The sequence below is a fragment of the Tachysurus vachellii genome, chromosome 3, assembly GCF_030014155.1.
Source record: "Tachysurus vachellii isolate PV-2020 chromosome 3, HZAU_Pvac_v1, whole genome shotgun sequence".
NCBI classification, from domain to species: Eukaryota; Metazoa; Chordata; class Actinopteri; order Siluriformes; family Bagridae; genus Tachysurus; species Tachysurus vachellii.
Genome location: NC_083462.1, coordinates 18,918,853 through 18,942,722, shown reverse-complemented (window position 1 = coordinate 18,942,722; position 23,870 = coordinate 18,918,853). Strand labels below are relative to the sequence as shown.

Sequence of the window (23,870 nt, the reverse complement as noted above, 5' to 3'; positions counted from 1 at the left end):
TTGGATGGATGGATAAGCAGGTATAAAGTGAACTGTGTAAATAAACAGGGAGATAAATGAATGCTTTTCATGTCCAGGAGAAAACCTGCTCCATGAAACTCCCCCAGATCAGACTGGACATGATTTATAGCTGAGAAAATAAAGAAGTCACAAACAAATACTGCTCCAGCACCGAGTCTCTCCATCCTGACCTGATTATTAGGTGGTGAAACACTCAGTGTGTTCAGTGCAGTACACAGGAAAAGGTCAGAGTTCATTCAGTTTACTTTGTGCTTGATAAATTCAGGTTAATTCAACTTTACTGAAAACACTCCTTTTAGAGAGAGAGAGAGAGAGAGAGAGAGAGAGAGAGAGAGAGAGAGAGAGAGAGTAAGTGAAATAGTGAGTAAGTGTGTAAGTTTGTGTGTGTGTGTGTGTTTGGGGGGGTGCTGGGCACAGGGGTGTCCTATGACTAATACAGTCATGTTTGTGCTGTGAGTTCATCTCCAATCTGTGTATCTGTGGGTGTTATTCTACACCAAACCACCTGCACAGAGAAAACAAGCTGATGGAAAGGAACTAAACCGAGACAAAGTGCAGAGAGAGAGAGAGAGAATCATAGACTGGTTAAATTAGCATTGTTCCTCAGGTAACAGTGTGAATAACGCAGTACTTGTTATAGAACCGACTAATAAATCAGTAACTTTTTCCAGAGTGTTTATTTCCCGCTACATTGCTTGTGTCTTTTCAAAAGACGAAGACGAGGGTGCCAATACTTTCGCAAAACATGCCGGCCAGGCTTTAGCGTCTGTGGTTCTGAGTCTCGGCTAGCGTTTTTTTCTGGTGTCCGAGTGCACTGTTATTTATATTCCTTGTAGTGAACATATAAAGCAAATAAGAGGAGATTTGGGATTCAGCTTGATACTGGATTTTATCCAGCACTCTCTTGAGAAACATGTTACATTTTTGATCGAAGTGCGATGCAGCGTCCTGAGGATAACTGAAAAAGCCACCGGGTCAGTAAACCAGGATGAATCGATGAGTAGCGTTGTCTGCTTCACAATCGATTCAGTCTCATTTCACAAACCCTAGCTGATGCTTTCCCAGAACCTGGTTAACATGCTGTACAGCGGTCACGTGTAGCGTGCGGCTGTACGCCGTCCACGCCACACTGAGCTCTGTGATCGCCACCCACTCGTTCTTTCAACAGCCACAAAATTACAGACAAACAGAAATCACAAGAGCTCATGAGACAAGACTCATGAGACAAGACAAGATCTTGACAGCACATACATGTAGAACACAATGGGCTTAAAAGTGCGGTTTGCTAGAAACCGGATCCGTCTCGGCTTAACCGTGTCGCGCTGCAGTTACTGTACTCAACGAGAGACACGTGACACACAAAGTTCACCCTGACACCGATGTGAGTCACAGACATGACAGTGACACGCTTCAGCCACTAACTATTAATAAATTAATATACAGCCTACATGCACGTGCTGAGCCCAGCCAAAGTCCTGTCCGTGAACACAAAACCCCGCCCCTGGATGCTATAGCGGTCCAGTTAAAGGTTAGCATTAGCCTGGATCATTATGACCATGTTATAACACTAAAATGAATGATCACGGAGCCATTCGCAAGTCTCACTACTGTCACTTTCCTGTTAAGCTCTTCTTATGAGTACTAAGCTCAGATATTAGCGTTGCTAGCTTAAAGATAAGCCATTCTGCTTATCTCTTTAAACACACAGCTCGTCCTGATTCGTGAGGATTTGAGTGCGGTCAATGTCCTGTTTTTTTTTTTTTTTTGGTGATGAGATAGAATAACTCCATATCTAGTCGCGTTACCGTGTAAAGCCGTCCATTCAGAAAACTCAAAACGTTATACGGATTGCGTTTGCATTTGTCCAGGAGCGCGAGCGCTAAATCTGGGTCCAACTTCATTGATCGCTCCATCATTGAATAAAGCTCTGCCAGTGTTTACTCGGGGTTGGTTGTTTGTTTTTTTAATTAATCTTTACAGGAGAATTTTCTGGCTGTGCTTGGCGACTGCAGTAAAGGATGCAGTTAAGGATGTTAGGGAGGGTCTAAAAGAGTGAGGCACATACAGTAGATCTAAATCCAAGCACTGAAGAAATAAACAGATGAACCTCTGCACCTTTAGAATGTGATATATGCAGTATGTATGGAATCGCACCGTATGCCAATCACGGAACCGCACAACTATAAATCCTGGACACCGTTTCGTTCTGCTTACAGTGCAGGAAGCAATTTCCTGTACGTTAATGAGAAACCCCTGTGGACGTGCACCGATAAAATCGATCGAGTGCGACGGCTTTTGTTGGCTGCATCGCTTCGGCCTGTGGTGTGTTTCAGTTTCAGTTTGATCCAGAGCCGATTGTTGTGTTTACAATCAATGGGGGTTGGAGGAAAAGCGAGCTGTAATTTAATGAAGTGAACTGCTGCTAAAAGCTGACTCACTGCCTTGTTCCTGACTCGAGCCAAAACGTTCGGATGGATCGGCGTCAGCCTTTGTCTAGTTCCGAGTGTCAATTAACCCGAAATGAATCAGAATCGCAAAGATGAGAGATCATCCAGGATGTGGCTTTTTATTGACACTCCAGCTCCTTCCTCAATATTTATCTCTACTTGTTTACAGACTGTGGTGGTTAATTTATTATTCAGTGTCGAAGACTTTGGATCAAAGCACAAAAACTTCCTCTGCTTCCTCCGATTATTATCACCTCACCGACTCATCCAACGAATGAATTAACAATGAATGTCCAATGTCCGTATACTAACAAGTGCCAGAACAGGTACTGATCTGTTTAACAGCCTGACACATACGCTTTAAACTGTGTGTAGAGGAAAGAACGTGTAAAATAAGCGTTAACGGATAGACGGGATCTTGTACTTAGACGTCTTGTCCTTTATTTCGAGAGAGAGAGAGAGAAAGAGAGAGAGAGAAAGAAAAGACAGAGAGAGAGAGAGAGAGAGAGAGAGAGAGAGAGAGAGAGAGAGAGAGAAAGAAAAGACAGAGAAAGAGAAAGAGAGAGCGAGAGAGAGAGAAAAACAAGCGCTAACGGATAAACGGGTTCTTGTACTGGGAAGTCTTGTCCTTTATTTCTAGTGCAAAATGTTTTTAGTCTTTAAAAAGGCCAAAGGCATCTGACAGTACATCTGACAGAGCGGCTTAAGCTCCCGAAGCCCCAACCTCACAATGCCACTGATGCCAATCACAGCATCTTCAGTTATTCTTTTGTGAGCTTGTGTATGAGGAAGATGGCAGACGGTGCTTTCCTCTGACTTTTAAAACTTCTCTCTTAATGGACAGTTTATTGAGACACTAAAGTGTTTTGACTCTAAGTTTTAATATCACTTTTCATCACTTTGTTCGCTAAAGAGGATAAACAACATTTATGTGAAATTCTTCCCTTTACGAGTAAACGTCTCTAGCCGTGTAGATAGTCTGGGGGAAAAAATAATACTATTCGTTCATTCCTTCGATTCCTTCAGGAACTAAGCGTTGATTCCTTCACTAACTAACCTCTACTAAAGCCGCAGCTTCACACGGATCTCTGAATCTGAAACCGAAGTGTAATTATGGAGCGTTAGAGCTTGATTACGCCTTTGTTTTGTTTTTTTAAAGAATCTCCCACTCGATCACCTGCTGTTCCACATTAACACTTGTGTCTTATTCAGAATCGCACTTGGGCTGAGACGACGTTAATACGTTTCTCTGCCAAGCTAATAAGCTCTCTGTGTAGAAGTATTTCCTCAAAGCTTTCCTGCTTTGAATTGGTGTCTAAACACAAACCACCTTACAGGAGTCTCCCTTAAAAAACAACATGCTGAAAAAACCCTGAGAGAGAGAAAGATTACACGAATGTATAATAGTCTATAACTGTAAAAATAGCTTTGGCAACATTGTCATATAACAGTCATGCCAATAAAGCTCAACTGAATTGAATTGAATTCTGAGAGAGAGAGAGAGAGAGAGAGAGAGAGAGGGCTTGAGAGAGAGACAGAGACAGACAGACAGACAGACAGAAAGAGGGAGAGAGACAGACAGAGAGAGAGAGAGAGAGAGAGAGAGAGAGGGCTTGAGAGAGAGACAGAGACAGACAGACAGACAGACAGAAAGAGGGAGAGAGACAGACAGAGAGAGAGAGAGAGAGGCAGACGGACAGAGAGAGAGCGTGACAGAGAGACAGACAGGGAGAGAGTGAGACAGACAGAGAGAGAGACAGACAGGGAGAGAGTGAGACAGACAGACAGACAGGGGGAGAGAGAGAGAGAGAGAGAGAGAGAGAGAGAGAGAGAGAGAGAGAGAGAGAGGCAGACAGACAGAGAGAGAGAGAGAGACAGAGAGAGAGACAGACAGACAGACAGGAAGAGAGTGAGACAGACAGACAGGGAGAGAGAGAGACATACAGATAGAGAGATATAGACAGAAATACAGACAGACAGCAAAGACAGAGAAAGACAGACAGAGACACACAGAAAGAGAGAGGGACATACAGATAGAGAAATATAGACAGAAAGAGACAGCAGGCAAAGACAGACAGAAACACACAGAGAAAGGGAGAGAGACAGACAGAGAGAGAAAGAGAGAGACAGACAGAGAGATACAGACAGAGAGATATAAGGTGCCCTTCAATGCTGTTATGTAAGTGACATCTTGAGCCCACTTTCTGCTATTTTTATGAAATTGAAGACAAGCAGCAGCAGCAGGTTTATCCTGTAACTACAGCTACACAAACTCACCAACACTCAGACGTTTAATTATTTATTAATTACAGCATCGTAAACCAGAACGACAATCCTGAACAAAAGCATCCCCTTAGGACTAGTTATAAAAAAAGAAAATGAATAAACCGCGTGTTGTCATGATGTTATATGAAAACAATCAACACCTGATGGAGTGATGAAGCAGAGATGAAGCAGAGATACAGAACCAGCTCTTACATTATCTGTCAGTTCTTATGTTATTCTTATAGTTATGAAAGAAGCTAAACATAGTTTTTTATCCTTTTACCCTACACTAACAGGGCAGGCAAGAGTGACATTTTCAACCCCCGCCCCCACCACAGAGACTCCTTTATCATTTGTAATGTTGCTCCCATTTAAAACAGTTCGGCTCAAGCCCAGCAATTTTTAGGGTCATGATTGAGGACAATGTCCCGTCCAGAGACACGCTGTTTCGTGTTGAGGTTTTGTTCAAACCGACCATCAAAAACATCCTCTCTAATGAATAGGTTTTTTTATTGGTTGTTGCGTTAAATCCATATACAATAGTGCTATTTTCTGATTGGCTATTGTGTAGCCTCTTTTTTTTGATTGGCTGATAAGTGTCAGGATCGACTAAGAACTCCAGGGGAGACGCGCTTGACTCCTGCCCGGTTCCATAGAGACAGCGGTGCGGACAGATACATTTTGGGTGCTGCAGCTTATTAAATATATGATAAATAGTAAGTTTTTCTGCGTGACAAATACGATGTGTGGCGGGAGAGCATGAGAAAAGATCGAAATGAGAGACTGTCACCAGCCCTGAAGTTAATAAAGCTTAAATCCAATCAAGCTATTTTTTGTTGACATTCATTACAGATTGTGCTGTAATTGTTGTATCAGATTTCGGTCACGTTTAACATAGTGGAACAACGTTCTGTTCTCTCTCGTACATTACAGCAGCTATAAGCGGTCGTTCGCTCATCTGTTTTTCTCACTCATTCGAAGTAATTAAGATGACAAAGACCTCGATCCTGAAGACTTCTGTACAGAAAGTTTCACCAAAACAGCGATTTTGCATTCTGTGTTTGTTCTGTTTATTATTGAAGCAGCGCACTAAGACGCTGTCCGACAAGGCAGACACTTGTGTTGTTTGTCTATATATTTAATGGTAAAGAAAAAAACATGAATAAATAGAAATAAAACTAAGCTTAGTTATATTTAAATAGTTCGCATTTATTCAAAAACCCGTTTTGAGCATCATGAGGGTCGACATCACAGCTGTCTGTGAGCTAAACTGGCCCTGCTCTCTGAGGGGGCGGGGCTTATCCAGTCTTGCCTGCCAATCACAGTGACTGGTGATCTAGTGTATGAGGAAGAGGGCAGACTGCACTTGAGAATTGAAGACTAGAAAGACTAAATTAGGGGGAAAATGCTGGCAATAAAATAGAAATAAATGAACTATTTAAAATCAAAATAAATTAATAATAAAACAAAATGAAGTAAAAAAACATTTTAGAAAAAAAATCAGGAACATTAAGAAAAAAAAGGACATTCAACTCTATTCAGCATTCTAATGAGCCTTTTTTTAATCATTTCAATATTTAAAAAATAACAAATTAAATACTACATAAAATATATGCAAATGTTGCACCGACACGTTTGTTGCGATCAGACCGGAGAAAATATTCCTGAACGAAACGAATTGCGAGAGACGTAAATTCCCAAGAGGTATTCAGAAGGCGGGCGAATCATTTAATGAAAAGAAAACTTAATTTAAATAAATACATAAATAAATAAAGTACTAAAACCTTAGTAATAAGAAAAAATATCTGCTTTACAAAAAGTATAATTAATAATACTTTTAATTAACATAGAGAAAAATTAATAATGCTAAAAGAAAGAAGCAAGATGGCGCCGCAGATGGCTGCCTCAGCACGACTCTCTCTAGTACTTACTTTCTTTTTGTTTACTTTCTGTGTGTTTGGTTACCCTACCATGATAACTTACACTAGAGAAGAACTGCTTAACATCGGCAGTTAACTCCTGACAACTTTTCACCAGTTTTCACAAACCCGGATAGTTTTTTGGAACTCTATGGTACAAGGAGCGCTCTATGGTACATGGAGGAGACGCCGGCAAGGGACGCGCGCCGGGGCGCTAGTGAGGCTACGACAGAGGGGATTTAGAACTGCGCTCCCATCGATTCACCTGGCGAACCTCCGCTCACTGCCAAACAAAATGGACGAACTGTTTCTTCTCAACGGAACAAACAAAGACTTTTCACGCTCCGCTGCTCTCTGTTTGGCTTGGCTCAAACTTGGCTCAGTCACTCAATCCCTCAATTTTATACTCATTCTGTCTATATTTTATCTCATTGTCTGCATTGTTTTCTTGTATAGTTTGTATAGTATAGTGTAATTTATGTCTGTACCTTTGAGGGTCACAAACTGCTGAAACCAAATTCCTTGTGTGTGTCAACACACTTGGCCAATAAATCTGATTCTGATTTCTGATTCTGAGAAAACAACATTTTGACGAGATCTTTGAGAAATATGTACAAAAAAAAGTCAAAATAGTCTTTTATTCTATATGCATACTTGTGAAATACTATGTACTATAAGATGCATAGCTTCTTTTCACATGACACGTCTGCATCGCGTACCATGACATCACACGACTGGCAGCGTGGCACGACGAGCCTGCTGAGTCAGCGAATGGTGCCGAGACCCAGCTGAGGCTCGGACGGCTCGATACCTACCCGTGAACAAAGCCGTGCCCAATCATGTTGTCAGGAGCAAAGTTCATCGACGTGGTTTCCTGCAGAGCCAGAGAACGTAAAATGACTGAACAGACGCCTCGGAGAACGAGACACGAGCTGCTTCTGAGAGCTGCGCATCATCAGCAGCACGCTGCAGCTTCCTCGTGTAAATAATACGCCGATGTGTGAAGGACACCGGAGCAAAATGTGTGTGGAGAAGAGATGACCTTGTGCATGCTGATATGATTTAAATCCCACACACACACACACACACACACACACACACACACACACACACACTACCACAGAAAAAGAGAACTGCAGTCCTTACCGTACATGGACAGAGGAGACTGTAAAGATGCTCTTTCCTTATCCTAGCCTGCAGCTACAGCAACGCTCACAAACACACACACGGCTCTCTGTCAACACACGCAGGGAAAAACACACACACACACTCAAATGCGTGCCCAGGGAACTGATGAGCAATGCATGATGACCTTGGCTTTCCCTTACTGTGCTTCCAACTGCTGGAAAAAAAAAAAACGCTGATTATCCACACGGCGGCACACGCCTCCTGTATGCCAATCAGCTCTCGGGTAATGCAGCAAGGGGGGCGGGGTCAAGCGTTAGAGCAACAGAAGCTCCTCCCACTTACTTTCAGAGCTGTTTCTGACTCCCTTTCTTTTTCCTTTACAGGAGACATAAACGTTTATTATACGCCTTTCCACATCCTCAGCCTCCTTGCGGGTTTTAAGCAGCACTGGCTCTCCGTTTCTCTCTTACGCTCTGCTCTCTCTTTTACTCTCTCTCTGTCTTCCTTGTGCACACTCTCTCTCTCTCCCCCTCTCTTTCTCTCCCTCACCTTACATACACACACTTATCTAAAAAGACCTTCCAACATAACTGATGCATCTAATTAATTTGAACCTTGCAAATACCTCCATAAATATATGAAAACGTGTCCACACACACAGTTTTAAGCAAATCTCCAGCAGAGAGCAGCGTAAGCCATGTACAGCCAGATCCATAAATATTGGGACACTGGGAAAGTTATTGTTCTGATGATGAAATTCAACTTTCCAGATTTGAATTTGAGCTTCTTTACTAAATCAGGGGAAGAAACTGCAGCACATTTTATACGTGACCAACCGTTTTAAGGGACCGAAAGTAACGGGACGACTGGCTGCTCGGCAGTCAAGTCTGAACTTCTGTCGTTATTTTACACACAACTACACAGATCTAAGGTTTCCAGCTGTTTTCGAGTGTCAAGTCTGCGTTTTAAATCTGAACTCGATGTGAAATCCGAAGACTGTCAGTGAAGCAAACAAAGCGACCGTCAGCGAGACGGCTACAAAACAATTATGTTTGGCCAAATCGGCTACGTTATTGAAAAGACGAACGCACTGGTGAGCTCAGGATCACAGACAGGCTCAGAAATACCCTAGAACTGTGAAGGAAGCTCGCAACCTTGGGGTGACCATGGACAATCAGCTGTCCTTTTCCTCTCATGTTGCTAATGTGACTCGCTCATGTCGGTTTCTTCTCTACAACATTAGAAGGATTCGGCCATTTTTGTCCTCACAGGCTGCTCAGGTACTTGTTCAGTCTCTTGTCATGGCAGGTCTACCTATCAACTCAATTCGTCCTCTGCAAATGATCCAAAATGCAGCTGCACGGCTTGTTTTCAACCTGCCAAAGTTCTCGCATACCACCTCCACTGGCTTCCGGTATCTGCACACATCAGATTCAAAACACTGATGCTGGCCTACAAAGCCAAAAATGGACCAGCTCCCTCTTACCTCAAAGCCCTCATCACTCCTCGCACTGCACCCCGCACCCTCCGATCTACCAGCACTGCTCGACTGGTTCCACCATCTCTAAGGTTAAGAGGCAAGTATACTAAAAGACTCTTCTCTGTTCTGGCACCAAGGTGGTGGAACGAACTTCCCCTAGAAGTCCGGACAGCTGAGTCACTGGCTATTTTCAAGCAGCGGTTGAAGACCTACTTATTCAGGAAACACTTCAACTAGCACTTCTTTCCTTATCTTTTGTATTAAAAAAACACTTTTACATTGTAACTTTGAACAAATGTTTTAAACTCATGGTATCTTAAGTATGTAACCTAGTGAGCCAGCATTAATGATTCAATGTTAGAGATTTAAGCACTCATGTACGTCGCTCTGGATAAGAGCGTCTGCCAAATGCTGTAAATGTAAATGAAGTACAAAAGAAAACAGTTGGCCTGATGAAGATGACCCAAAAGAGCTGCGACAAAATCAACAATCGAGAGAAGACATCATATGATGTGTTTACTACAAGAACTGAACCGCTGGCAAGTCTCAGAAATGAGGTCAAAGTTCTGTGAACAGATGAGAAGATAATAATCCTGTACCAGAATGATGGAGAAGGGAAGGAACTGCTCGTGATTCCTTGTGGCATTGGTGTGTATGGCTGCCGATAAAACCGCTTCTTTTGTATATACTGATGATGTGACTGAGTGAAAAAGCAGGATGAATTGTGAGGCATGTAGAAGGTGATGTATGTTCATACCGAACCACGAGAACAAGCAGGAAGCAAAGAGAGCTGGAGTAAAGACCAGGCAGAACACCAGCAGAGAAGAAGCCCAGAGTCTGGTGACGTCTTTGGGTCCAAGATTTCATGCTTTGTTGACTTTAATGAGGATGTTGGTAGCCTAGTGGTTAAGGTCTGGAAGCTCAGGACCACTGATAGGAAGGCTTTGAGTTTGAATCAAAGGTCAACCAAGCTGGCACTGCTGGCCTCTAAGCAAGACCTTTAACCCCACATCGCTCAATTGTATAAAATGAGATTAAAATGTAAGTAGCTCTGGATAGTTGCAGTGACGTATTAAAGATTTTTGAGAATTTATGGTTATCAAGACATGATTAAAGTGTTTAACAAAAATGTAGCATTGACCAATTTTGGAACTCCACCCATTAAGACACCTTCTGACCAATAAGAATCAAGAATTCAACAGCGCTAATGAGCAGTGACGCTCAGGAGAGAGGCTCGGATGAACAAAACAGCTCAGATACAGAAACTACTCCATTTTACCAACATGTAAGGACCAGCATGTGGGTGGTTGACGTGACGTGATTTTAATGTAACATAGTGTAAATACTCACTAAAATGTGTTATTTCTTACAACAATCATATGTAAATGAAGCAAATTACTGTATTTTATGTTGTAGTTTTATTTTTGGATAAAAAAATATTTTTTTTTGTTGTTTATTTAAAGGCTTTTATGCCAAATGTCCTGCGGTGTGACTGTAACATAAATGAGACATGAAATATAAACAGCTATAAAATAAACCAGCAATAATTCATAAGAGCTTTGGCATTATTTTACAAATATTAACTTAATAAAAAAAAAGGTTTTTACATACAAAAACAATATACAGGAATATTTACAACAAGCAAAATTTTGTAACATAAATGCCGTCCTGTGGCGTGACATGGAAGTCATGTGGTGGGACATCACTTTAAATGCAACTAAATGCCTTAATTAAAGTTAATTCGATTTTTATCATGATGTAGCACTGCATAATTTAACGATCACAAAAAATAAACAGTGCAGTAAGACTTTTCTCATTTTACGAAATATTTCCATGCGAGTGAGCGAGAAAAGAAGGTGAAAGTAAGGAGTGGAACTGAAAAACAGTTGTGAAAAATAACTGTATGTTGAATTTCAATGATGATTTTTAGAAAAGGCTTCTTAAACTTTAACATATGTGATTTGCAGTTGAAATCAGTAATATCTGTATATTTTCTCTTTACTGTAGTGTGGTGTCACACCGCAGGACATTTGACATCTGTTGCTGTGAAAAAGGCTTAGAAAATAGCATAAAGAAGGGGAAATTCTATAAAACAGTAACAGTGACACCAACTTCAGCCTTTGAACATTATAATTTCATATATTTTGTTTGAAAAATATTTATTTTGTTTGTCAAATATATATATTTTGTTTGTCACATAGGGAAAAAAATACTGTTTCACCTCTATTTGTCAAGTGCCCATGTAGTTGTGACTCGTGTGGGTGGTTATGTGTGTGTGTGTGTGTGTGTGTGTCTGTGTCTGTGTGTATGAGGGTGTGTGTGACGACTGCACGTTCTGACTATATACAATACTGATATTGTAATCAATTTTGTCACAGTATAGTTTTCTGTATTTCCACAAGTATCTCAACGCTAAAAAAATCGAAAGGTTTTAATAGCGATGACGATGAACATACTGCATTCTTTAACTCTTTAAAACTATTTTTTTAAAAATAAATATTAGATATTTTTCTAATGCCTCATATACATGTATATAAAACTAGATATTATTGGAAAAGAGTCTAGTTTTCTAGCTTGATAAGAGACTTGATTGTATTTTTAATTATTATTATAATCCTGTACTCATAAGAGATATGAGGGATTTGTTTCTTTAATATTATTAAGTAATTTTTTTAAAGAGAAGAAATATGACAACCAAAACTTTCTATATTTTTATATACATATTTTTTAATATTTCTAATCTAATTTAAAATAATATTTGTTTATTTGGTTGTTTGTTTATTTTAAAAATCCAAATGTATGTAGTCTTAGTTATTGAGTTTAAATTTATTTCTAGTGCTGACGTAACTATAACTATAAAGGTACTCACAAGGATAGTAATAATAGTAAGACAAAATGTGTGTGTGTGTGTGTGTGTGTGTGTGTGTGTAAGAACAAAGTGTCCAAGCAGATAAAGGAGCTCTTACCACGGCCCTGGCGATGATCCAGCCAGCTCCGGCAATCCAGTGCCAGCCCGTGTGTGGCATGGGGCTCGAGAGCGGGCGACTGTGAGAGCATCCTGTCTTTTTACACTTAAAATCACTATCACGACAAAACAACCAGGCTGTAAATCACAAACGTAACAGATTTACACACCTGTAAAAAACATCAGGTGGCAGCTGTGTAAAGAGACTTGTTGGAAATCTGTACACAGTCGGCTCAAACTACCCGAGAAAGAGAAAAAAATAAAAAATAATAAAAAAAATAAAAATAAAAAAAAGGCCCCAAGCAGCATCTGCTACAGCGACAAAGTGCTGATACTCAACATGAAGCAGAAAACTTTTGAGACTTGAGAAAGTGCAGCTTTTCTGAGCAAAGTCTTCAGCGCTGTGCTTCACATGGGATCTTTAAAACTTTCATCCTCTTTCTTCACTGCTAGGGCAGACAATGCGAGAGGTGGCACAGTGAATGTATTGTGTCAGTGACATGTTTGTTAATTAGGAGAGAGAGAGAGAGAGAGAGAGAGAGAGAGAGAGAGAGAGAGAGAGAGAGAATAAGAGAGTGAAAGAGAGTGAGAATAAGAGAGAGTGAGAGAGAGAGAGACAGAGAGAGCGTGAGTGAGAGAGAATAAGAGAGTGAGAGAGAGCGTGAGTGAGAGAGAGAGAGAGAATAAGAGAGTGAGAGAGAGCGAGAATAAGAGAGTGAGAGAGAGAGCGTGAGTGAGAGAGAGCGAGAATAAGAGAGTGAGAGAGAGCGTGAGTGAGAGAGAGAGAGAATAAGAGAGTGAGAGTCAGTGAGAGAGAGAGAGAGAGAGAGAGAGAGAGAGAGAGAGAGAGAGCGAGAATAAGAGAGTGTGAGAGAGAGAGTGTGAGTGAGAGAGTGTGAGTGAGAGAGAGAGAATAAGAGAGTGTGAGAGAGAGAGTAAGAGTGTGTGAGAGAGAGTGAGTGAGAGTGAGAGAGAGAGAGAGAGAGAGAGAGCGAGAATAAGAGAGTGTGAGAGAGAGAGAGTGAGTGAGAGAGTGTGAGAGAGAGAATAAGAGAGCGAGAGAGAGAGAGCGAGAATAAGAGTGAGAGAGAGAGAGCATGAGTGAGAGAGTGTGAGTGAGAGTGAGAGAGAGAATAAGAGCAAGAGAGAGAGAGAGAGAGAGAGAGAGAGAGAGAGAGAGAGAGAGAGAGAGAGAGAGAGAACTGAGGGTTGCGCTGAAAGTCTTACAAGAATACAAACTTTTCTCAAGTGCACATTGCAAACAAACCTCAGAGAAACGCTCTCAGGTAAGTTAAATTTTTTAAGAGTTTAAATATTAAACATTTGTTCGTTATAATAACACTTTATCGTCTCTATACTAACTACTAACACTCCACATGAACTCGGTCTCATAAAAAACTCGCTATTGTCTGACAAGAACAACAGATAATTTAAAAGCTATGTTTAAAATTTCTGGAAAGAGTCTCCAGTACCAGCGCTTTGTAATAGCCGATAGGTTTTCAGACACAGCTCTTAAGGACTAAGGAGCTTCCCAGTTTCTTGGTTTCAAGGTGAGAACAAATGAGGTTGGGAAGAAATAACTGGTTCTGCCATATTAAATGTAACTATAAATGGATAAACAATCGTTAGTGTGGTAATAAGCTGTTAGGGGGAAAGTAATCCACTTTAACTTAACTAATACCTGTGTGTATTATTCCTTACTCACTTTTTTCTGATTTTGAAAATCTTTTTTTTTCCTCAGGTAACATGTTTTGATATACAAATGGTCATGACGATCTAATGAATATGCAAATAAGCTTATGGTGTCATAGGATGTCTGAAAACATCTATAGACTCATTTTGTGAATGGACTAATTACATTCTCCTGTGAAAGGTTTGCATGCTCAGGGTGTATGATGGTAGTGGTTGTTCAAGTGGTTGTTCAAGTGGTTAAGGCACTGGGTTGGTGATTGGAGGATCAGGGTTGGAGCCCCAGAACTGCCAAATAGCCACTCAACCCTCACACTGATTCAGTGGTGCTCTATCATATCTGACCCCAATGTCCAAATTTAAGAGATGCGAAGAAAGAATTTCACCGTGCTGTAATGTAATGTAACCCTAAAATAGACATCCATGGAGTATATTTGAATTCCAGATCCACCACCATATTTACCGAGAAAAATGGACGGTTGCGTGGATGGATGGATGGATGGATGGATTGGATGGAGGATTGATATAGAGATTAACATCCATCCAACTCAAAAACAAACTGTCTCTGAATCATACTGACTTGGTCCTAATGTGTTTAGATAGAATTTAAGAATAAAAAGCTCTACAACTCCAGACACAATGATTTGCACCCACTAATCTAGGAAATCTAAATAAATCCCCGAACAGAAGAAAAACATAAAAACACCCATCAAGGTGTAAACTTACCTGCCATTATCACTTTGACTACCGCACAGAAGCTAATCTGCCCCTCGTGTTGTAAGGCGCTCTGACCGCCGTTCGTGAGCTTCCCTTCGGTTCATTCACAACAGGAAAATCCCAGGATGACATCCAGGCCTGCGTATAACAATAAAAACGTCCGGAAATAACTTTTTTACTTTTTAACTTTATTCATGTCATACTTCGGAAATACCGTTGGTACGTTTTCAGTAAACAAACGTGAAATTATTTTACCGAATACGTTTAATTTAGAAGTGTTTGTTAAGTTAACTAGCTCGAAAAACAAACACACGAGCTACGTGCTCGGATACAGGTTAGCAAGCTACACAGATAGCATGCGATTAAACTGTTTAAATACATATCACGTTATATTATTTAGATTATCTAGATAGATCATTTCTAAAAAGTTTTTTAGATAAATAACTTCACATAGCGACCCATACGTTGTTTTTATATAGCAGCTGTCCAGCAAGTTAGCTTAGCTTAGCTTAGCAGCTGTCCTGCAAGTTAGCTTAGCTTAGCTTGAGCTAACCTAGCATGACACTTGACTAACCTGTTTAGGGTTGTGCTTTGGTTTGGTCTGTTATTCGCACTCTTTGCATGCAAAAATGTATATAATTCATATTTTAAAAAATCTTAAACAACTAACTAACGTCTGAGATAACGATAAAGGGTGAAAATCCCCCAGATATTTATATATAAACATGTAAAAGTCTTCATGACTAACGTTATAAAGTTCACCAGCTGAGACCACAGACCCCTGCTCTCATTACACGACTTCTTCTCTGTCATCACACTCATCAGGGACAATCCAAATTTCATAAAACTATTGTTTTTTTTTTTTTTTTAGTTATTTTATTACTGGATATATATAATTTTTTTTTTTTTTTTTTTTTTTTTTAATTGAAGAAAATAAACCCAAACCATCAAATATAACCCATCTTTATAAATAAATAAATAAATAAATAAATAAATAAGCTTTTCTTCCACTTACAACACTTTTGTTTTCAAATATGTAAAAGAAATTATGATTATGATTTACAATAGAAATTGTAGAAATATATATGCATATGGATAATTAGTCCAAATGTGTCTTTAAAGAGTAATAGGTGTTTATGCAGGTTAATGCACATTAACTGGTGCGTTATCGTTTTTCTAGTAAAAGTTTAAGCATGCAGGATACTGCACTTAAAACAGGTTAAAATAAAAGAGTGTAATCAGTGAAGCAGTGAAGTTTTCTGTAAGTAAGGTATTTGATAAGCATTTACAAAAAGGAGTCTCCAGTGTTAATGCTGTCTAAGAGCCAGAGGTAAAAATTCAACCGGAAAATACAATTTTAATTTCATGACTGTTTTTTACATTTACAGCATTTAGCAGACACCCTTACGTCTTACATCATCTAATTTTTTTTCTATACAGCTGAAAAATAGAGGGTTAAGGGCCTTGCTCAGGGGCCCAACAGTGGCAGCTCGGTGGACCTGGGATTGAACTCACAACCTTCTGATTGGTAGCCCAACACCTTGACCGCTAGGCTATGATAATAGAGTCAGATTGAAACGTTCTTAAAATGGAATTAACGCTAAGGTAAATAATAAAAATACGATACAATAAAATAAAAAAGAATGTATAGACTGTAAAGGAAAATTATGGTGGAAAATTGCAATATAAATAACTAGATAAAATATAGATAAATCACTGATTAGATCTGTATATAGTATATTGATGCGGTTTTAATGGAATGAATATGAATGTAGAATGTTAAATATTATTAAAGTGCAAAAAATGTGCATGTAGTGAAGTTGGATGGCTGAAGGTGTATCTGGATGGTATTTAAAGACAATAAGTGTGTATATACAGACTGAAAACATCTTTATAGATGTAAAGTAAAGATGTAAAACCTTTCTTACAGTGTAAACAAGTCCACAAAACACTGTTCAGCTTAAACAAAACCCACAAAGCTGCTTAAAACTTCAATCACTGACATATTTTATAAACATTATAAACACCATTCAGATGTTAGCATGCAGTTTGCATCTGCTAATTACTGGAGATATTTGTTTGTGTATTTGTTTGAGATTTTTTATTTGTACTTATTTACTTACTTAGAAAAGAGCAACCCAAATTACAGTATGTTTTCTTTTGCACGTGTTATTAAAATGTATAAACATAAAAATCTAAACATAAAATGAAAGAAGAATTATGACATAAATGTATTAATTGAAATGACTTCATGTGACAGAATTGTGATCAATGTAATGTATTGCAGGTGTCCACATGATGGCAGTGGCATATTTACATTTACATTTACATTTACAGAATTTGGCAGACGGCCTTATCCAGAGCGACGTACATAAGTGCTTAAATCTCTAACATTGAATACATTAATGCTGGCTCACTAAGTTACATACTTAAGATACCATGAGTTTAAAACATTTGTTCAAAGTTACAGTGAAAAAGTGTCAAAGGTGTGTGTTTTTTTTTTTTTTTAAATGCGAAAGATAAGGAAAGAAGTGCTAATTGAAGTGTTTCCTGAATAAGTAGGTCTTCAACCGCCGCTTGAAAATATCCAGTGACTCAGCTGTCCGGACCTCTAGGGGAAGTTCATTCCACCACCTTGGTGCCAGTACAGAGAAGAGTCTTTTAGTATACTTGCCTCTTACCCTGAGAGATGGTGGAACCAGTCGAGCAGTGCTGGTATATCGGAGGGTGCGGGGTGCAGTGCGAGGAGTGATGAGGGCTTTGAGGTAAGAGGGAGCTGGTCCATTTTTGGCTTTGTAGGCCAGCATCAGTGTTTTGAATCTGATGCGTGCAGCTACCGGAAGCCAGTGGAGGGATCGTAGCAGCGGGGTGGTATGCGAGAACTTTGGCAGGTTGAAAACAAGCCGGGCAGCTGCATTTTGGATCATTTGCAGAGGACGGATTGCATTCATAGATAGACCTGCCAGCAGTGCATTGCAGTAATCCAGTCTAGAAATGACAAGAGACTAAACAAGTACCAGAGCAGCCTGTGTGGACAGAAATGGTCGAATCCTTCTAATGTTGTAGAGAAGAAACCGACATGAGCGAGTCACATTAGCAACATGAGAGGAAAAGGACAGTTGATTGTCCATGGTTACCCCAAGGTTGCGAGCTGTGGCTGAAGGGGAGATCAGATCGTTGTGCAAGGATATAGCAAGATCATGACCTGGGGATGAATCACCTGGGATGAAGAGCAGCTCAGTTTTGCTTGGATTAAGCTTTAACTGATGAGCAGTCATCCATGATGAAATTTCTGCCAGACATGCTGAGATCCGGTCAGAAGCTGTGGCATCTGCGGGTGGGAAAGAGAAGATAAGTTGTGTATCATCAGCATAGCAGTGGTAAGAGAACCCATGTGAGAAAATAACTTCACCAAGAGAGTGAGTATACAGGGAGAAAAGAAGAGGACCAAGTACTGAGCCTTGTGGGACGCCAGTGGAGAGTCTGCGTGGAGCAGATGTCACTCCCCTCCATGTTACCTGATATGAGCGTCCTTCCAGGTAGGAAGCGAACCATTCCCAAGCTGATCCTCAAATCCCAAGACTCCTGAGGGTGGCTAAGAGAGTCTTATGGTTGACCGTATCAAACGCTGCTGAAAGGTCAAGGAGGATAAGGACGGATGAGAGATTGGCTGATCTAGCAGCATGTAGTTTCTCAGAGACATTTAAAAGGGCTGTCTCTGTGGAATGAGCTGCTTTAAAGCCAGACTGGTTGGGGTCTTGGAGGTTGTTCTGTGAGAGATAGACAGACAGTTGATTAAAGACAATGCGTTCAAGAATTTTTGAAAGAAACGAGAGAAGTGATACCGGTCTGTAGTTACTGATGTCTGATGGATCCAGAGCGGGTTTCTTCAGGAATAACCCTTGCTCTCTTGAAAGTAGTTGGTACCTGACCAGATGCTATGGATCTATTGGCGATAGTGGTAATGAAGGGCAGAAGGTCTTGCGAGATGGTCTGGAGCATAGTGGAACGGAGTGGATCCAATGGGCAGGTGGTAGGATTGCAAGACTGGATGAGTTTTAGAATCTCTTCTGCTGTTACAGTTGAGAAATGTGACAACAAAGGTGTAGGGGAATCCATACTCTGAGATGTAAGTGCAGTCGGGGCTGAAGTGAAGGTCCGGCAGATTTCCTCATTCTTCTCCTGGTAGAAAGAAGCAAAGTATTCTGCAGTCAGGGAGGATGAAGAAGGTGGAGCCGGGGGGTTGAGCAGAGAAGAGATGATGTTGTGGAATTTCCGAGGGTCATGTGAGGAAGCTTCAAGTTTTTCCTTGTAGAAGGAAGTCTTGGCAGAAGTCACATCTGAGGAGAACTTGGCCATGAGTGTTCGGTAAGAATCAAGATCTGCATCAAGTTGTGATTTCTTCCACTTTCTCTCTGACGATCTTAGCTCTCTTCGATTGTTGCGCAGCACATCTGATCATATCATATGAAATTTTAACACCAGTGATGAAAAAAGTATTATTAAATCAAAGTAGCTTAAAATTACTCTTATAATATGAAAATTATGTTTAAGATATGTTATGTTTAAGATATGTTTAAATAAATTGATAGAATCAAAAACTATAAATGAACAATTGAGACTTTTACAAATCACACACAACCCACAACTAATAAATGTTTATAAGTAACATGACTGACATCATGTATGTAAATGTGAAGTGGATTTATAGACTGATATTATATATTAAATATCAAAAACAAAACTTTTCTTTCTTGGCATTGTGTTAGATCTTTATAGCGAAAGCATCTTCTAGGATAAATCGTGTTTTTCTCTATGAGAATAGAGTACAGTTATAGTAAATATAGTGTAAAACTTCATTATTACGTACTACAAATGTACAGTGGTTTGCATAAGTATTTGCACCCCTTAATTTTTTCAACAATTTGTAGATTTAAATTCAGACTTTTTTTTTTTTAATCATTTGGCTTATATACAAAATGTGACACAAAAGTTACAAGTAGAAATTTGTTGCTTGCATTTTTAGTAACTTTTTGTCTTTAAGCAGAAAGTAAACTTTTATATATATTCATTTATATCTATATAAATCTCATTTAATATATTTTTTTTTTGTTTGTCTGTCATATGTTCTCGAAAGCTTTCACCATTTAATCCATATGGTGTCGACATTTAATCTTTCTGTCTGAGGTAGCCTTCATCAGCTGGGAGTTTAATCCAAAGGCCCAGGTTTAACAGTCTGTATAAGTAACATTAACGTGAATATCTCAAACATGACCTGATGATGATGATCTTACACTGAATTTTAGTGTTGAAGAAACTCTTGGGGCATCTCAGAGAGCAGAAATGGTTTGATATCAACATTTAATTTGAAGATAAATGCAGACCTTCATGCAGGGATAACATAACAAACTGGGGATTTATTAAGACTAACAAAACATAAGGAAACACTGGGGAAAAACTAGAAGACTGAAATACATATATATCACATATATATATAAAAAACAAACACAAGACAAACAAACCCTACCCGAACGCCCCCTAGTGTTCCAGCAGGGAATTGTCCAAGCCATCATGGCAGATTATTGTTTTCTTTGGAACTTTTCTATGAATACATTTCCCCAAGTAGTAGTAGCCTAGGTAAAGATGATAGACACCAAATTCTAATTTTATATGAGCTTCAAATTAACCCTCACTGTGGTGTTGAGACATGATCAACATGGACACAACAAAAACAGGAGAAAACTCAATATTTTTGTTATCTGGGAAAGTTATGTGATTTTGTTGTAGTTCACTATTTGTACTTGGAGATCAGTTGTGTATTATGCACATTCATTTTGACTATAGAACCAATAAAATCTCCTTTATATTGTCTGTGCATTTGTTTTCAATTGTAGCCTATGTGACAGTAATTTCTGCCATGCTGTATCTCCAGTTTTGTTGATTTCTGACATTTGTTTTTTTATCTGTAATAATGCTAATTTATACTAGTCATATAATTTAACTATAAAAATAAGTGAAAACTTTGTAATCAGGGAAAAAGCAGCTCTCTCTCTCTTTCGAAGCCATGATAATAACATTAAAAATGAGGAAAAAAGAATGAGTGCATTTGCTTTTCTTCTTCACAGGATCTTCAGGAAATTCAAATGATGACTGTTAATTTTCTTGCGAATCAAAATGAAACGTTGCAGATATTTTATCGAACTTTTAAATGACGACTTCAACAAAGCTTCAGCTGTTAAATGGATTCACACACTTCTGAAGATTTTTGAAATATTTTAATGAACATATTTGAAGGTAGCGTGGAGTTACTGTGAGGTAAAATGTGGGACAAGACAGAAATCCTGTTTTCCATGTGCTGTCGCAGTATTACTAGAGATCTGTCCTGCATCACATGTGTGAATTAGCTGAGAGCTGGGAATCCCATTAGTAAATCATGGCTAATACCAAATCCCTTGTGATTAAGGATATCAAATTCGAGTACCACTGGACACAAAGTGGTGCGGGGATTAATGCTTTTCCTGCATTATTGCGCCAAAGTGATTTGTCCGCTCCTTGAGTTCAGCCAGGAAAAGCTGTGTAATGCTCCCATGTGTTTGGGATACACTTTCACATCCTTCTCTGAACACACATTGCACTAGTTTCCTAATGATTTAATCACTGGTGCTTTGAAACATTTTGTGTTTTGCGTGTTTTACAGAAATGAATTCCTGCTATAACAATTTTTGTAGACTTCCTGTTACGCTCCAAAGTGTATAGTTTTGCTATAACAACATGCACCAAAATTCCTCTTATTCCACAGCAATCTTCCATGCTTATGCTATTTGTTGTTATTCATTTGCAAATGAAACGTCACGTTTTATCCCATTGAAAGTAATGTTCCCGTTATCACTTATGCTATAGTCTGGATAAACAGTCGTTCCCATATAAGTCTTCTATCAGCCTCACCAGTATTATATCTCTTGATCTAGATTAAAAAAAAACAAACATTAGCATTTATGGCATTTGGAAGGCAGACACACACCCTTATCCAGAGCAACTTACATTTTCATCCCATTTTAAACAACTGAGCAAGTAGGAGATAAGGGCCTTGCACTGGGGCCCAGCAGTAGCACCTTGGTGGACTCACAACCTTCCAGCCCGTAGTCCGTAATCCTTAACTACTAGGATACCGCATCCAAAAAAAACATTTTAAGGGTATAAAATTCCAACATATGAGTCTAGATGCTTTATTGACATTTGATTGTGAGTAAAAGCGTTCAGTTCGTTGATCATCTCGCCTTTTCCACTGGGAGACCTGTAGCATCATAGCGAGTCTATTCCCAAGCACTTTATCCAGCTTGCAGTTAATAAGACTTGAGGCTCAGCTTAATTCTGCAAATTGGCAAATCCTTTACTCGACCCTCTTCTTAGTCGCTGAAAGTTTTAGTAAAAACTGTGTGTGCTATAAGATACTCACATACACACAAACACATACAGACACTTGATGTTAATAACATGATTATCAAAGCAGGAAGCATGACCAAATTCACAAGGTCCAAATATTGATGACGAAAAAACAAAGGTACCAAAAGTAGAGTCATGTACACCCAAGACTTATTTATGCATGTGGGGAGTTAAGGCTAGTTTGTCTATTCCTATCAAACAAACGAGCTACTGTAGCACAGATTCCTGAAAAGGTTCATGGTGGCACTGATAGAAAGGTGTCAGAACACACAGTGCATCCCACCTTGCTGTGTATGGAGTGGTCAGAGTGTCTATACTGACCCCTGTACACCACCGAAAGCACCTCCACTGGCCATGTAAGCATGGAGCGTCGTGTATGTGTGCCTTTCTTACCTGAGAAAAGTTCTAGCAGTGTTTTGTTGGGAAAACTTCCTGGCATTCACATGGATATTTCTTTGACACGTGTCACCTACCTTAACATCGCTGCAGACCAAGTACACCCCTTCATGGTAAAGGTATTCCCTAATGTCAGCGTCCATTTTCAGCAGGATAATGAGCCCTACTACACTGCAAGCATTGTTCAGGAATGGTTTGAGGAACATGACAAAGCATTCAAAGTGTTCCCTTGGGCTCCAAATTCCCCAGATCACAATCTGATCTATTATCTATGGGGCATGCTGGACAAAAAAGTTTGATCCATGGAAGCTCCACCTCACAACTTAACAGATTTAAAGGATCTGCTGCTAATATCTTGGTGACAGATACCACAGCACACCTTCAGAGGTATTGAGGAGTCCATGCTTCATCGGGTCAAAGCTGTTTGCATTCACATTTAGGGATCTACACAATATTAGACAGGTGGTTTTAATGTTATGGCTGATCTGTGTACAGTATATATTACATCTTTTATATTCCATATTGCCTCTCGTTGTATAATGCTGTAATATTTTTCCAACTGGTTTCTTAGCTCAATGTTAAGTTTGAAATCATTTTTCCGACCTTTTCACATTTGTTCTTTTAACTGATGCTTGAATCACAAACCCTGTCTATCTGCAGCTCTTAAAGTCAACTCTTCATGTTGACGCTGTTGTGTGACGTCAACCATCGACAAACTGTGGACACGGAGCATCACAGCTGAGTGTCTAATCCTATTTATGTCTATCTACTTGCCTTCTGTCTCTTCTACTCTCTCGACACCTGTCGCTCCTCAGATTATTCATAATTTAGCAAATTATTTCCTTTCTGATCAGGTCATGTAGTTTTTATTCTTCGGCAAATGTATTCTTTGACATTTAACATGAGTTTTTTTTGTCCATTCTTTATGTACTTCATGCTGCAGCTAGAAAACCATGAGGATTACGATATTAAAGCAAATAATCCCTTATGGAAAAGTGCAAAGGGATTTACAGCACCTCTGAGCAAAGAAGAAGAATAAGTAAAGACATGATGGTGAGTCATTTGTTTTAATTCTTTGAGTTTTATTTTTCAACTTTTTAAACGGTTTTCGCTACATAAAGCAGTTTAACTCTTTACCATCATAATTTGTCAATGAGTCAATGAGTCAAAGGATATTCTAATTTATACATATATCAAGGACATCACTCATCACAATGCTTCACCACCTACCACCACCATGCTTCAATGTAGGTATGGTGTTTATATGTGTGTCATATACCAATATGCAAAGTGTTTTTTTTGTTTGTTTTTTTTTGGTAAACAAGGATTTGGTACATTGTGGCCACTGGGGACTTTGTTAATGACACCTCAAGAAGTGACTTTTTTTGGCTGAGTTGATC

General features: G+C 39.4%; 1 protein-coding gene across 4 annotated transcripts in view; it reads right to left on the bottom strand.

Moving 5' to 3' along the window:
• efr3bb (EFR3 homolog Bb (S. cerevisiae)) overlaps window positions 1–15,447 on the bottom strand; it is a 40,898-nt gene extending 25,451 nt beyond the window's left edge. For 2 of the 4 annotated variants that reach the window (XM_060866148.1, XM_060866151.1), the window contains exons 1-2: window positions 15,206–15,352; window positions 14,641–14,769 (exon numbers count right to left, since the gene is read on the bottom strand). In XM_060866148.1, the coding sequence (XP_060722131.1) occupies window positions 14,641–14,647 (7 nt within the window). In that variant the 5' untranslated portion in view covers window positions 14,648–14,769; window positions 15,206–15,352. Of the gene's footprint in view, window positions 1–14,640; window positions 14,770–15,095; window positions 15,165–15,205; window positions 15,353–15,379 lie in introns of those variants that run through there. The other 2 variants (XM_060866149.1, XM_060866150.1) reach the window with 2 other exon arrangements.
• Window positions 15,448–23,870: the final 8,423 nt, after the last annotated feature.